The 16,095-nt window shown below is 45.7% G+C and overlaps 1 protein-coding gene across 1 annotated transcript in view; it reads left to right on the forward strand.

Annotated features, from left to right (window-relative positions):
- NUP205 (nucleoporin 205) overlaps positions 1–16,095 on the forward strand; it is an 839,084-nt gene that overhangs the window by 331,288 nt on the left and 491,701 nt on the right. The window contains exon 19 of the mRNA XM_085651995.1: positions 7,489–7,609. Within this exon, the coding sequence (XP_085508121.1) occupies positions 7,489–7,609 (121 nt within the window). The remainder of the gene's footprint in view (positions 1–7,488; positions 7,610–16,095) is intronic.

Raw genomic sequence — 16,095 nt, forward strand, 5'->3', positions numbered from 1 at the left:
ATTTTTACCTATGTGATGAGTCTTTAAGCAGAGTGCTAAGAGAAAGATGTCCTTCTAGTACCTGTTTAGTCTAGAACTAGGCTGATGGAAAAGGCTTAAATGTTACACTTTGTGGCCTCCCATGAGTATTCCGGTTTTTCTAATATTCTCCAGCCGTTATGCTCTGACCTGAACTGCTACTGCCATTTCTGTCTTCGGTGCTGGTTTACAAAAAATGTGTTTACTGGGGTATAAATATTGCTCCCTTGATTACCTGGTAGTAGAGTGACACCCTATTTATCCTCTTTTTGGTAGATTATAATCAAACACCCTAGTGCCGTGGCTATGATAAGGTATGATGTAGCTATCTTAATGCTAGATAATTTGTACAGGGTACTCTTGCCTCACTGAAGCATTATATGAGCATGACTGTCAGTTCTTGGGGCACTAAGTATTTCAAAACTGGAAAACATAGTCTTCATCTTTATGAAAAATAAGAACAGATTGGGGAAAATGTCAACCTACTTGCCTGCCACCAGATGCCAAAGAGGAGCAAAGATTTGCCATTTTGGGCTGCTGTATGTCAGATGTGATATGAAGCTTATGGAAAATAATTTATAAAGTTCATCTAAACCATGGAATTATGTGACATGGTCATGTTTACCGAATGGGAGGAGGAAGACCCTCTCCCAGATCTACTACAGAAGGTCTAAGATGCCTTCATGGGGCTTACATAGTTTCCGGAGTCATAGTCTCAGTGGTGGACACACTGTTGTTTTTAGCTTTCCTCAGTGATGTTATTGTGCCTTTCCTAAAATAGATAATGAACAATAATGTTTTTTTAATTTATTCATACTGTTTGAACCAGCTCATGCAACGTTCTAACTGGTCAATGCCTATAATGGATGAGGTGCTATACATGTTAGAAGCTGCTGCATTCAACTTCTCCAGAGATATGGGGAGATGTTAGTCACAGGTATTCTGCCTCAGCAGAGAATACTTTACCTTGAGGGCGGTGAATGCCAACACTCACTGAAATGATAGTTTCTCCAAAAACAAAGCGATATTTTGCAGTTCTACTACTTTTTGTCCATACTTATGTCCACAAACACCAAGGTTTATTAAAGGGCGTACTTGTTGAAGAAAACTGTTCATATGAAAACCAACAGCTGTGGTGGTAGAGACTCTGCAGCTGAATACAATAGGAACCTGGCTCTGTATATACTATACTAAAGTAAAGTGTGCACAGTGTGCAGTGGGACCCCAAGGTAGGCAGAGGTAAAAGTAGATAATGCCTTACCCTCCATTTGTGGTAGTGCGGGCGAGCAGTAAGGCTTTATCAGAGGGTAATGCTAAGCATTTATTGCACACACTCAGGCAAGAAATGATGTCACACACTCAAAGATTGAACTCAGACCAATTTGTTTGTATAAAAATATTTAGCTATATTAATTTCCTACAACCAAGCAAGCCTGGCATAGGTAAGTGGAAATGGTACTTTTCAAGGCAGGTTGAACAATACAAGCAGGCTGAATGAAAATGCCTTGGTTATTGGTTTCTAAATGCTTTGAATAGTTGAAATTATTGTTTGATTTCTTTAGATTACTGTACAGATTACTTAATGGATTTCTTTTTCCACTCCGTGTGATATGCCTAGTTATTACACTGGAACATTTCCTAGAGAAAAGGTAAGTAAAGCAGTTTTTATATAGTAGCTGTTTTCTTAGAGTTCCATACAAACCAATTCCACACTTGAAACAATTTTCAAGAAAAGCAGTCAATGCAATCCTATGGGAGGAAATGGAGTTATTGGTTTACAGGTAAGTACTTGGTTGTGGGAGCTGGGTTCCTGGGGTTAGAACCAAGGTTCCCCCAGGGTTAAGGATGCACTCTCAAAGCACCCTCAGTGGCACTTGGGCGGCCATGTGCTGAGGCCCAATGTTATCTGATGGGGGATAGCGGGCCTCCGGTTGGTGGATCTAACGGACAGGCCACAAGGTTGTGGGAGCAAAGCTCCCGGTGTTAGGCACAGGGCAAAGGAGGATCCGAGTTAGCACCTAAAGTGGACCCATAGCAGCACAGGGGCGGCTGGGTGAAGGGTGCTGTTTGGCATCTGGTGCCCTGTTGATTTCAATGGGGGTTCTCAGGTTGCAACAAACACTGCAGGCTCGGGGATGAAGATCTTCTGGAGGTGTCCACCGGTTGGAGAGGTATGTTGGGATGTCTGGGGATGCTAGGACACCGTCGGTTGGACCACTGTCAGTTGGGACGTCAGTTGCAGGGGTATCTTTAGGCGTCGTTTTTTTTTACCAGCTTCAGTTGCGGTCGGGGGGATCCCCCAGAAAGGGGCTGCAGGCGCCGTTTGGAGATTCGAGGCAGGTCAGTGATTGCCAGCTGTCAAGTCAGGATCACCGGGGAGACCTCCTCGGGGTATTGGGCCACTCGGGCCGTGGGCGTCGGGTGCAGAGTGGTGCAGAAGCGCGCGGATTTGGCTGGAGTCAGAGTCTGTTGTTGAGCAAATCTGGTGATCACGGGAGACAAAGTCTTGGTTTGGGAAGGCAGGGCAGGTCCACCGGGCTTTTGGGGGCTGCTGGCTGCAGGACACACCGGGAGTTCGCTGGAACAGGTTTGAGGTGGGGACAGGCCGGTAGGGCAGGGGCTAAGTCAGTGGCCTTCCTCCTCTTCTTAGTTCAGCACGGCTTCTTCGGTCCTTATTCTTCTGGTCGGATCTTGTCTAAAGCGGCAAGGTTCAGGGTTGCCCCTAAATACAAAATTTAGGGGCGTTACATATAGGTACAGGTCAGGACCAATGGGTCCCTTGCTCGGCGTGGATACAGCCCCTATTATGCTACCCTCCAGTGGTAGGGGCACATACGCCTCTCTCTGGTTGGCTGGTCCCCCATCTACAAGATGCCAGGGACTGGGAGTTGTGCTTCAGCTAACCTCCCCCACCTTTGGGGTGGGGTCAGCACACCTCCCTTCCTCACTTGGGTTTCCAGCTGATTCTCCTGCCCAAAGTTGGGATCAGCACCAGTGGGGGCCAGTTGCTGGAAGCAGCAAATGGCTGGGGTAGCTCACAAAGGCAGCAAGCCTTTGAAGCTTCCCCTTCATGGACCCTGCCCATCGTGGGGGAGGAGGTTTGGCACCACGTCCCAGGATGTGCATTGTTCCAGACCCCTGAGAGCGGCAGGCTCTCGAACCAGGGGTCCAGAAACGTGTCTGGTGGTGGCAGCTGGTGAGCAGCCACTCAGCCAGGACACTAGACTTGGGTTGTTTTGTTTAGGGGGCATCTGTTAGATGCCCTCTGAGTGCATTTTTCATTAAATTCCACACTGGCATCAGTGTGGGTTTAATGTGCTGAGATGTTTGATACCAATCTTCCCAGTTTTCAGTAAAGCCATCATGGTACTGTGGAGTTCGTACTGACTAACTTCCAGCACCATATACTCTTAATGGCATCACTGTACTTAACAATGTCTAGGAATTGGTTTAGACAATGTAGTGGTACAGGGCTCATGCTCCTGCACCCTCACCACTGGTACAGTGCACTCAGCTAGCGGGAAGAAGGGTGGCGTTTTGGATAAATGAAATTTTAGGGAAAGAACATAGGCCCTGTGTACCTGGGCACACTCAGTCAAAGTACATCAACAGTTTGGCAAAAAGTGGGGGCAACCATGCAAAAAGAGGGCACTTTCTCACAAGCACCACAGAGACAAGATCTCCTGCTTGCCACAGCTTTACTGTTGCCTTCAGCCCAATATAGTATATACTGATTTCCCTTTCAGGGAACGCAACAGGAGTTGAAACTTATGTTGTGTGTACAGGATGACCGGTAGGGCAAGCAGGGAGACCCTTCCTGTCTTATGTCCATGTTCACATACGCACAGCCCGGTGCTCTCCCTGTCACATAAGCACCAGCGTACTTGATGATCTATCATATCACTGGACCTTCAGAGATGATCTTTTGAAGCTCTGTTCATTAGACACTAGTTATTACTGGCAAACACCCAGATAGAGGAAAAAGTGAATTGGGATCAGACCCTAAGCTGGAGACTTTCTATACATTTTGAGGAGAAATGCAGACACCAGGACCGACTGATCTTTTTGAGGGGGAAGCAGAGACTTTGAATTTTCTATGAACTTACCTAGCTAATGAATTTGCAAGGGGTAGAGGTAAAACATAACTCCTTTTTACAGGGACACAGTTTTTCAGTCTTGTACTCCACATTTGCAGATTGCTTTCAGGTGTGTCAGTGAAGCCAATTGAACTAAATAAAGTGTAAATCTCTACAATGCACCAATGAGACCAATAAAAGCCTATGACCAAACTGAGATGTTCTCCTGATCTAGAATAATATGGCAGCCTTTTTGAGGGTTAAGGAGAAGTAGTGATGAGTTGCAATGAGCAGCATTGTAAAGCATTGTTTTAAAAAACTAAAAGGTACGTCCCTTCTCCCTCCAACTGCCACAAACCCAGGGAATTTAAAAAACATCTTATAAAAGCTCAGGCTCACTTGCAGGACACTGCCACCCTGAATGACAAGAAGATGGAATTCATTCATATCACTCAGTTTGTAGGATCTTCCGCATCTGGACTAATTTGCTGTTTAGGGACAGGCTGAGATGAGGTTTTCGAAAGAAAACCTCAAAGAATCCTTGACTCACCCAGCTGGATCCGAAGTCCTTGGAGTGGGTGTCTTGTGGATAGAGCCACTGTCCTCGGGAGATTTGGTCCTTGTTGAAGTGCGGGCAGTCTTCCATGGATTTCTGGAAGACGTTGGCCATGTCACAGGCGTTGACTTCTTTGCAGAGTCTTTAATTGGAAGACAGGCCTTTAGGGCTGGGGCCAAATCAGTAATAGTCTTCAGGCTTAGCTGCACAACGTCATCTTCGTCCTCCTTCTTAGGTCATAGGAATCTGAAGATCAAGTATCAGGGGCGCTCCTAAATTTAGGGGCATTACAGGTACTGGCAGGTAGTATCCGATGGGCTACCAACCTTTAGGGTGACTACACCCTTTGTGTGTGCCCTCCCTTTGGGAAGGGGGCATGCTCTAATCCTATTGGCTAAAATCCTTCCATCCAACATGGAGGATTTTCTAAGGGGGAGGTCACTTCAGCTCAGGACACCTTAGGGGTGGTCCTGGCTGAGAGGGCACACACCTCTCCTGCTTTCTAATTTTCCCGTCAACCTTGCGGCCAAAAGTGGGGCTTGGTCAGGGGGGCGGGCAGCTCCACCAGCTGGTGAGGCCCTTGCTAGCATAACAAACGGCAGAAAGCCTTTGAGGCTTGATGCCCTTCAAAGCTGTTCCTGCTTGGGGGTAGGTGTGAAGCACCTCCACCCAGAGCAGGCTTTGTTTCTGACCCACAAGAGCACAAGGGTCCCACCTCAGGGGGTCAGAAACATGTCTAAAAGTGGCAGGTTGGTTCAGACCAGTCAGCTGCACACCAGAAAGTTGATCGTTTTTTAGGGGACATCTCTAAGATGCCCTCTGAGTGCATTTTACAATACATCCCACACTGGCATCAGTGTGGATTTAATCTGATTAGGTGTTTAATACCAAATTTCCTAGCATTCAGTAAAGCCATCATGGAGCTGTGGAGTTCGTGATGACAAACTCCCTGCCCTTGTACACAATATGGCTTAACTACACGTACAATGTCTAAGAATGGACTTAGACACTGTAGGGACATATTGCTCATGCAGCTATGCCCTCACTTGTGGCATAGTGCACCCTGGCTTAGAATTGTGAGACCTGCTAGAGGGGTGACTTAACTATGCCACAGGCAGTGGTTTGTAGGCATGGCACACAGGAATGTGTGCCATTTCGACTCTTCAGTTTTAGCTGCACCAAAACAGTCTGCAATGGCAGTGGGTATGTGTTTGGTGAAGGGTCTCTGAGGGTGACACAATACATGTTGCAGCCATTAGAGATCTCTCTGGTCACAAGGCCCTTGGTACCAGTGGTACCTTTCACAAGGAACTTACATGTGGGCCAGATGTGTTCTGATTGTAGAAACAAAGGTGCAGTTTTGGGGAAAAAACACAGGCACTGGGAACCTGATTAGCAGGGAGGCTGTGCACATTCAGTCAAAGTGCATCAGAAATCAGGCAAAAAGTGGGGTTGGGGGGGGGGGTCACCAACGCAAAAAGGGGCACTTTACTACACCGTGCAGTGCCTGTCACCGTGCAATGTAGATGACAGACCCACACCTGGTTTGCCTCTGGTTTCTGGAGGGCAACCACGACTCCATGTCATGCCCTGATTGCCGGGCCATGGTTTCGAAAGCTTTGAGAGAGTTGTCCTTAAATCTGTTTGCGGTCCAGCGAATGGCTCTGCTGTGTTCTCCTTGGAAGACTTGTTTATGGTCCTGGTTGAAAGAAAGGTCCAGACACTGCTCTGGGAGTACTACGTCTACGTCCTCTCACTCGCAGTCATCATTTGATCAGGTAAAAAGCACAAAAAACACAGGAAGTCGAAGCATGCTTCAACTTCCCCTCGTCCAACGTGACCGAGGAGTCTCTGCACTCTAGGCCTTGTTCTTCAGAACCTGCACTTGGGTTGGCTCCACACTTCCTTGTCGTCCCAGGAGCCGGAGCGACCACCACCCAGATCAAAGAATTTTATGATGCCATGTGCCTTATATTTGGGTGGCCTGACTCTACTGACGCACCTACGGACCCCGGATGCTCAGAGGGGGCTTTGTCAGGTTCTGCGCTGATGGAACTCCCCTCCCCCCTACCGGATCTATACTGACACTGGTCGGCCCACTGCGACCTTCCCAAATACAGAGACTCCTGATGCTGCCGGTGGCAAAAGCCCAATTCTCATCCCAGATGAGCCGGATCGATGCCTGCCGGCATATCAGTCTCTTGGTTTGGATGTGCAGGGTGACAGTCTGACCCTTTGTGTTCTTCCATTGAGGAATGAACAGATCAATCTGAGAGCAGATCTTTGTGTGGCAATCTCGTGTAGTCTTTTGATGAAGGTATTATGGGAGACCGTGTCAAAGGCCATGATGGAGAGGTTCAGCAGGATGAGTGCTGCTGTTTCTCCTCTGTTCAGGATGATTTGAATGTGATCAGTGGCTGCAATGAGTTGTACTTGATGTGAGGGAGAGGAATAATCCTGATCTCCAGCCGAATGACTATCACCAGGAACTCGGAGCTGTCTGCAATGAGTAAAATTCTTCTAAAAGTCGTTTTATCTCTATGGCAGGATAGGCACACCCAGAAGAGGTTCTTGGGGCAGGGTGTGTGATAACTAGTAGTAAAATTTGGCACTTCTCTTGAAAGTTGAGTTTCTTGTTTAAGAGTTTTTCACCACAGCAGTTAAGGATTTTCACTGATAGCGCAATTGCTGGTACAGTTTTGTGAAGTAAAATTACACGTCCTTATTGTATTTCAGCTGTTGGGTGTCTTCTGAAAATATGTTTAAAAGGTTGTGTCCCATGTACAGAGCCCTATAGTATTGAATTTTTTGTTTTTTTCTTTCATTTTCTCAATTAAGGTATCTTTATCATGGGAGCAGTAATCCAGATTTGGCTTTTGAGAGCTCCAAGATTCTCTGCTGTATTTCTTGCAATGTTAACATCCAAATCAAGCTGGTGGGAGATTTTACAAGGGATCAGGTATAGTGGTTCATTTTGATTAGTACATTTACGTGGACAAGTTTTCTTGATGGTAAACGTTGTGACATAGTATTTCACCAGTATTTCCTATTTGATACATTGGACTTTATTTTATAAATAATAAAAGCCAATTTGAAACTTCAGCCTATTCACATTTGTGCTTGTTTTCTCTCAGCTAATCAGTGGATCAGCTTTGAGTCTTCATGTTGAGTGAGGGAGTCATTGGTTGATTTCTTGCTCAAACTAGTCATTTTTCAAAGTGATAATATTTTCCTTTTCAAAATACATTTGTTAAGGTTTCACAGCTACTTGCACTGATTTGAAAAGACCCGTCCATTAAAATGTTATTTTTTATTTTTTCATCCTGTAGTGTTTGTGAATTAAATAACACATTTCATAATTTGTGTATTGGTACAATGTATACTTGTTTCTGTATTGTTTTGAGGTTCAAATTGTCAAAATGTACTTTGCAGCAACCTAGATCCACCTCTGTTAGTAACTGTGCAGAGCTGTGTGTATTCCCTGTGCTGTTACGCCAGTTCTTTCTTTTCTGTGGCCTACGACGCAGACAAGGTGCACCATCCATCCAGAACTTTGAAAAAATTTTCTGACGTCCAAAACACTTTTTCAACAAAAATAAAGTATGCTATGGAAATCTCACCCTCCTAAAAACAAAGGCTTTAAGACGTGCTAAGACTGCTGTAAGCACATGTTGGTCGCAGAGCCACATGAATTAGGCTTTTGTGTCTAGGGTCTGGAAAAGACTCACTCATGCAATACATGATCCCGGATGCACCCGCAAGCTATCAGTAGTGGGAGGTGAAGCTATATGCTGCCAAATACAAAAAGTGAGCGTTGTGTAGTTCCTACTAATCCGTAGGATCTGCTCGTTTGTTGGACAACAAAGTTTGGGGGAGGTGCCTATGCTGATTCTGGGCACTCCCGCAGGATATGTGGTACCTACAGACCAGCTAGCTCACAGTGCCACCGTAAGCTCGCCCTAACCTTACCAGGGAGCGAATGGTTTCTAGCAACCACTGAACATGACAAATCAGAACCTTTCACTCAGTCACTCGTGCTTACTTGTGCTCAGAAAAATATGCAGAATACACAGTGGAACGTTTTCAATTTATTTATTGAACCAACGTTATTCTTGTATAGAATACATGTGCTGCAATAATCAGCGGACAGAAGCAGATAAGTGATCATGAGCACCAAGAGTGTAAATAGTAGATACTGTTCAAACAATGTCTATATGAAGGCATATAAAAAAGGCAGTAATCTAGCGTACTCCTACTATGCGGAACCCTACTCCAAGTGTACCTAGTGTGTGTGTGGGTCTAAAGCCAAGAATCCCCCCCCAAGGGACAATCCAAGCCCATTAACTGGCAAGAGAGAATGTAAGAGCCCGTCTTGGTCACAAACTGGACACCCCTTCACAGAGATGTCAGACCGCTGCATGGTGAAGTCTTAGCATGCAAGGATCCTCGGTGTCCGCTTTAGTGTCTGCTCTGCTATATAATAAATAATGCTCATTAATTATAATAGAAAGCAGCCTTGCGATGTACGTGTTTAGATAAGTGATGGTATGGATATATAGATAGCTCTGTTGCCCCGTGGATGAAAATAGAACGACATTTGTACCTAGTGCGTAAAGAGGCCTTGTACATGATGTTCGAGGCATCATGATAATGTTGCGCGAAGCTAGATGTGTAAACAATGTAGTTTCAGAGAATCTATTCCAATATTGTCTTGCAAGCCAATGTGTGCAAAAAGTCTCGGCCGAAATGTTATTGTGAAAAAGAGGATAATGTAAGAAATGAGCAACTTCGCTACATGGGCCAAACCCGGGAACATAACATGAAGGAGGCTGTGCTTCAAACAGCAAACCTGCTCCCACATCGTGGTTCTGTTCCCAGTAGTCCTCTTCCGTGGAGTATTACAATAAATTGTGGGACAAGTCATGCCAGAAGTGCAAGAAGTCCAACTGGTAATCACACTTGTCTCACTACTCCCTCTCTAGGGAGAATTTGCGCAGTTGGCACTTTAAGAAACACTGCTGCCATGGTCCCAGCCTGTTCTGAGGTGGATCCCGGCACACCCGAGGTACCATGGCAGGTGTCTACTCCCACAGCCAAATGATTCTTATATGGAGACCATGTTGGAACTTACCACGGCGATGTTGGCTCCATCTTGTGCCCTTTTGTATCCCATAGAGCTGTAGGGGCCTTCAATTTGATTCCTCCTGGCATTTTGTCGACTGACTCCATTGGACCTCCACCTGGCTTCCTGCTGGTACCAGCCCATATCTCCACTCCTGTGTGGGGGCTACTGACTCCAGCAGCACATGCAATTGATCTGGCTCAAATTCCCATTTCTGTGTGGAGCCGCTATCTGCCTGTGCCAGGAACGTGACTTGCCATAAGCTGCGTAGCCTCCTCCTTTTAATGATCCCCCGCTCTTCTCCCTCCTCACCATTACGGTCGTAGACTGGAAGCCTTGATCGAATTGAAGTCTGGCGCTGTTCAGTCACTGCACAATGTTCTGCATAACTCAGATTATGACGGGTAGGTAGACTGCTTGTGCTGCTTATTACACTTATGATGGCTTTTTCATTGGTCTGTATAATAGCAGTGGATTAGATATTTCCCCTGTGACATAGTTGGACTTTCCACCAGTGGCCCCCACTGAGAAGAGTGCCTATGTCACTTTGTTAGTTTAAAGAGCAGCATAGATGTTGGACCTACAGTTATGCTTACTGTAGGCATGTATGTAGTATTTCTATAGCACAAACCTAGCTAAAAGGCAGCGGAGCACTGTACAAAATCCAAGGCCAGCATAAAGTCAACAAGTGATTGAAGCAGTAGCTTGTTTGGACTGTTAATACGTTACGAAGTGCTTCTTCAGCTCCTTCCTGATGGATGTTGTTCCAGATTTTAGGTACATACGTGAAAAAAGTCTGCTCCCTTGTGGGTTTTTATTTTAGGTTAAACTCTTCTTAGTCTGCAGGCTGATGGTTTTCTGGTTGCAGGTGTGCAAAGAACCAGCAAAGATAGTGAGCGGGTTTGCAAGTTCAGTGGGGATGCTTGTCGTGATGACTTTGGCAATGCCGCTTATTTTGAGGATGCAGGCCAGCAAAGAGGTGGGCCAGTCAATCAGAATGGGGGTGATGATGTCATATTTCTTCAAGCCATGTTGAATGCCCTTAAGGGCAGTGTCACATCCAGATTTAAGTGTATGAGAGCTTGAACAGTAGTTCTGAAGCTTCTTTCTAAAAGGAAGAGTTTCACTGTGTGTAAGAGAGAGGTGGTACTAGGCCATCTTTCTTTTTTGGTAATGTGTTAATTGAGGGTGAAGTAAGTATCCATTGTGAATCACAGTGAATTGGCATTCAGTTAATGTTGGGGTTCCTAGCCATCAAGGTTCAAGTCGATTAGCCAGGTTTCCATGGTTTCTTTTTTGTTGTTCTTGCAAATAGCAGGAATTGTCTTGGCTGGGGTTCAACCTCAGACCTGTGCTTAACATCCAGGTCCTGATTATGTTTAGGCATTGTTTAGGGCATTGGATGTCTGAAGCAGAAGAGACCATAGAGACTAGAGACTAAGATAAACTTACTGAGGAGAAAGCATGCAACTTTATCCTGCTGCTTTAGAGCCCTTACTGCCTTTTATTGAAGGCTTGATGGACGCTTGGTCTAAGCCACGTCCAACTCCCACAGTAAGTCACCTAGTGGGTAGACGTCATAGGCCTCCCGCCCAGAGATCAGCCTTTTTGATATGGCACCCGATTCTTGAGAGCTTGGTGACTCTGATTTGGTGAGGCAGTTCTCATCTGGATACCAGCAATGCTCAGGCATCTTTTATGAACATGCCTCCAGGCTTGTTGGAGGGAAAGCTGATGCCATGCAAAAGCTCACTCCTTAGTCTTGCTATAGCCAGGGTCCTATGTGACACAACCTCAAAAATAACCTTTGTGTGGCTCAAGAGGGCGTGGTAGTGGCAGAGGCAGTGGACACCATCAGGGGCAGGAGATTTCTCTCTCCAAGCCACTTAGAGTCCCCTCCTGTGGTCATGCGGTACTGCTCGACAGGCATGATATAACTTCAGGCTAGTAGGTGCTACTGATCATTCAAATTACTCCCACTGCTCTAAGCTCACCCACCTCCTCATATTCCACCCGTTGTTGTGCAGATTTCAGCATACCATACCTTTATCCTTGTGCAGTAATTGTAGTTGCTACAGGTCACAGAGAGAGTTCTGGAGGTAGAGTAGGGAAGAAGTGCTACTCCTCTTATTTCCTGCTGGATGGAGTACTCTGTGTGATTCGGGCCCTTTGGCTTTCAAACACCTTCCTTCAAAACAACAAGTTCAAGAGGCCTATCTTCACAATTCAGTGATATATGTATTCCTATTCCTCAACAACTGGCTGCTCATGGCCTAAACACCTACAGACAATGATTGCCCTTCTGTCATCCTTAGGGTTTTCCATCAAGGAACCAAAATCCCACCTGCTTCCTGTGCAGAAGATTCCCTAATAGGAGCCATTCTGGACTTAGCGATGTTTAAAGCTGTCCCTCCCCTTCAGGTTATGATTGGGATGTTTCAGCCTCACTCCTATTTTCCAGCGCAGACTGTTCTGAGGCTCCTGGTCCTTCTGCATCCTGTAGGTTGCAGATGCCCATTGTCATTTGCAGACCAAGCATTGGAATCTCAGCAATTTGCTCAGCACTAGAGTGGCATTTCAGGCACCACCTGCTTTTCGAGGAGGCTGCCTAGGACACCAGTCTGATTTTGTGGCAGACTGTCCTTCCTACCCCACCCAGAGCTTACAGTAGTGCCGGATGCATCTTTATTTATTTTTTTGGTTGGGGTGGTCATCAGTGATTTGGAGATCAGGGGCCTCTGAATGCATTCCTCCAATACATTAATGGGAAGCCAGTTTAGATCTTAATGGACAACATACCCGCCTTGTGTTAATACAGCAGGAAGGGGGCTGTAGAAGGTCACAAATCCTGTGCCGGGAGGAAATGTATGTCTGGAAATGGCTGAATCTGCATTGGAGCTTTATTGGTGAGCTTGCCGTATCCCTGGTAAGATGAAGTGACTTGATCAGCTGGCAGACCATAAATGGCATCTTCATCCAGAGGTGGCTTGCGGCATCTTTGGTCGGTAAGGTGTCACTTCGTTGGATCTTTACACCACCTCCAAGAATTGCACACTTGAGTTTCCAGCCAGCATTTCGGAAGGAGGCCCATTCTGCCTGGGGTGCAGTCCTCTTGTACGCCTTCTCACTTCTGCATCTTATTCCTCAAGTTCTGAAGATCAGGACAGGCCAGATTCACAAAATCCTGATGGTTCTTGATTGGGCCAGAAGAATGTGTAACCTGATATGTTGGCAATAAGCATTTTCTGGTTGTTTCATCAGGAAAACTTCTTTCCCACCGCAGGGGAGGGTCTTGCACCCAAATGTCCACAACTTATTCTTCCATGTCTGGAAAATGAACTGCATCAACTGAGTAGATTTGATTCACCCTCTGAAGTAGTGGATGTTATCCTTGTTGCCCGGTGTCCATCTACCAAATCTTTTTATTCCGGTTGTGTCAAGAATTCCTGTCATACAAGGGAAACACGCCCTTATGTAAACAGGAGAGCTGTTACATAACTCAAGGGAAACACGCCCTTATGTAAACAGGAGAGCTGTTACATAACTCAAGGGAAACACGCCCTTATGTAAACAGGAGAGCTGTTACATAACTCAAGGGAAACACGCCCTTATGTAAACAGGAGAGCTGTTACATAACTCAAGGGAAACACGCCCTTATGTAAACAGGAGAGCTGTTACATAACTCAAGGAAAACACGCCCTATAAAGGGAGGAACCGGGAGGTACAAGGCTGTCGGATATTGTGTTTACACCGACGTACCTGCTTCGTGAAGAGCAGTGTTCCGGAGTGGTGCTCCAGTAAGGCAAGAACGGAGGTAGGTCGAGTCGTTACTCCCTGGGCCGTGTCTTGCCCCATCGTCACCTGTGAAGGACCCGGAAGCTCTACCGGTCAACCATTGAGCTTCGCTTTTTGACTCGGCTGAGTCCAAGCGCAGTGGCGCTTTTGCTGGTTGGAGTCGTAACTCCCAGCCCGACCAGAGACACAGGGACTGCCAGCTGTAACGCACACCAGGAGGTGTTTGCCGCGTTACAGACTCGGAAGTCCACAGGATCGATCGAGCGGCTGCTCTCGGTTTAGTCTTCTTGCTTGTGATTGGGGTATCGGTGACGCATCACCAGGAGGTGACTCCGCGTCCCGGTGCAGTCTGAGGAAGAGGTTGAGCGGCTGCTCCCTTCAGGTAGAGATCCCGGCTGGGTGTTTCCCTGACTCCTCGATTCTCCCCAACACTCTTCGTGCCCCTCACAGCCCACCGATTGGCATTGTCGGCCATTTCATTTCTGCCCTCTGTTGGCATACGCCGGGATCGGCGTATATGCAGAGGACGGTTAGGACCATCCGTGCTGTGGGCTGGTAACGTACTTAGCCTGGAGGATTCCAGTGACTATAACTTTTGTTTGTTCTTTGTATTTTATTTGCCTTCATTAAAAGAACTAACCCTTCACAAGTGGTTGCGTCCTCATTGTCGTGTCTGTTAAACGATCCTGAGACGTTCAGGGCGTTACAGGTTGTTGGGAAATGTTCGTGGCCTGACAAGACTGTTAGGTTGACTTCTTGTAGGCCAAACTGTAGGATCTTTTGTTATTTGTTCTACCCATGAGCTAGTACACCTTTGCAGTGGGCACTGTTAAAGGTTATTTATTACACCCTTTCAGCCTTTACTTGTTATCCTAATCAACCTTTATTGTCAAAGTCACCAGTGTGATGGGTTATTAAGGTCTGACATAGCTGCTTCACTCAGCAGACCTTCTTTATCCCTTAATGGGACCTTCATTTGGTCCTTGCAGTTCCAGATCCTTGGCCCCAAGCACAGTTGTTTCTAGATTACTGATCACCAGAACAGTATTTCATATTGCATTTCTGTGAGCCATATTGGCAAACTACAGGTGCTGTCAGTATAACCTGCGTGTGCCACGTTTTCCTCAGGTAAATTTGTGCTGAGAACTTGTGCTTCCTTTTTACTGAAAGTGTTATCTTCATCGCTCTTTCAGGTGGGACATTCCATCACACTTCTTGGTTTATCACAGTGCGTCATCCTTCTACGGAGGAAGAGATGCTTAACAGACTCCCCAAAAAAGGAAGAAGTGGTCCAAAAATAAACTTACTCCAGGTGGGCAGTTATATACTTAAAAAGATTATATGCCCTGTCCAAAAAGGAACTTCCTCCTGATGGCGTTAGGGCTTATTTCACTGCAGGCAAGGCATCAAACAGCATTGGCGAGAGGTGTTTTGGTGTTGCATATCTGACAGGTTTCCACGTCTTCACACACCTTCACCAGTCACTACTGTCTCGACAATCAACCCACCAGTTGGACCATTGCACATACTTGGTCCTGGAGGACTTGTGAAGCAAGTCCCTTCTGTAGACCCTTCATCTTTTGGGATGTACTGCTTTGGTATCCGTTCAAAACATGAAGAATCTTCGGTTAGACATATCCATCAGTAGAAATTACTTAACTTCTGTGTAATACTTGAACTGCAGATTCATCACTGCCATTTCTCCTACCCATTCTGTGGAGTTTATTTTTAGGACTACAAAAGGGTCTCAAGTTAAATCTCAGTGTCATCATTCTTCCAATTTGTCACAAATAATTCACATCTGAGGGCACAGGATTTAAAGGTAAACACTTAATTGTGCTAGTGCGCTGCAACATCTCTTCTAGTGGGAAAAGGTCTGGATCCGTTCTGACACCTGGAAAAATTAGTTAGAGCATTCACCAGAAAGAGTTTTACCGAAGGTAAGTAACTTGTTTAAGTGCCGAATGTCACCTATATGTATTTTCTTTTAGAAAGTAAATCACTGTCTGGGCATCACGTTATTAACTTCTTTGTCGTACAGTTCCTCCACTTTTAAGATTCTGAATGATTTCCTAAAGTATATGTAGATCTGGAGACCTTCCTCTTATGCTTGACATTTTACTGGGATTCTTGGGTTTGGCTATAGGGGGGCCTAGTTGTATTTTCCTACTCATACTGAACTATTCAACATTCTAAGCCTGTAATCCTTCATGTAAAGGATCTGTAATGTACTCTCAAACAGACTGCTACTAACTCAAAATGCTTACAGGTTTCTGCAGTCCTCTGACACATGCTTTGTAGTCCCCTTCCCCCGCTAAATGGACAGTTTTGAGACGCGACAGAAATGTGGCATGCACCATTCTACAAAACCCCTAAATCAATAAATAATGAAGAGTATAGATGTTGGGATATTTATCATTTATATATGGACATACTAATAGTTTGGGGCACCACTGTATGTTTTCATGTGTTTGTGGTTCTATACAATCTTTGGCAGGTTCTTGTTTTCAATAGTTTGCACATGACTG

This window comes from Triturus cristatus, chromosome 4_1 (genome assembly GCF_964204655.1).
Source record: "Triturus cristatus chromosome 4_1, aTriCri1.1, whole genome shotgun sequence".
In the NCBI taxonomy this organism is placed as follows: domain Eukaryota; kingdom Metazoa; phylum Chordata; class Amphibia; order Caudata; family Salamandridae; genus Triturus; species Triturus cristatus.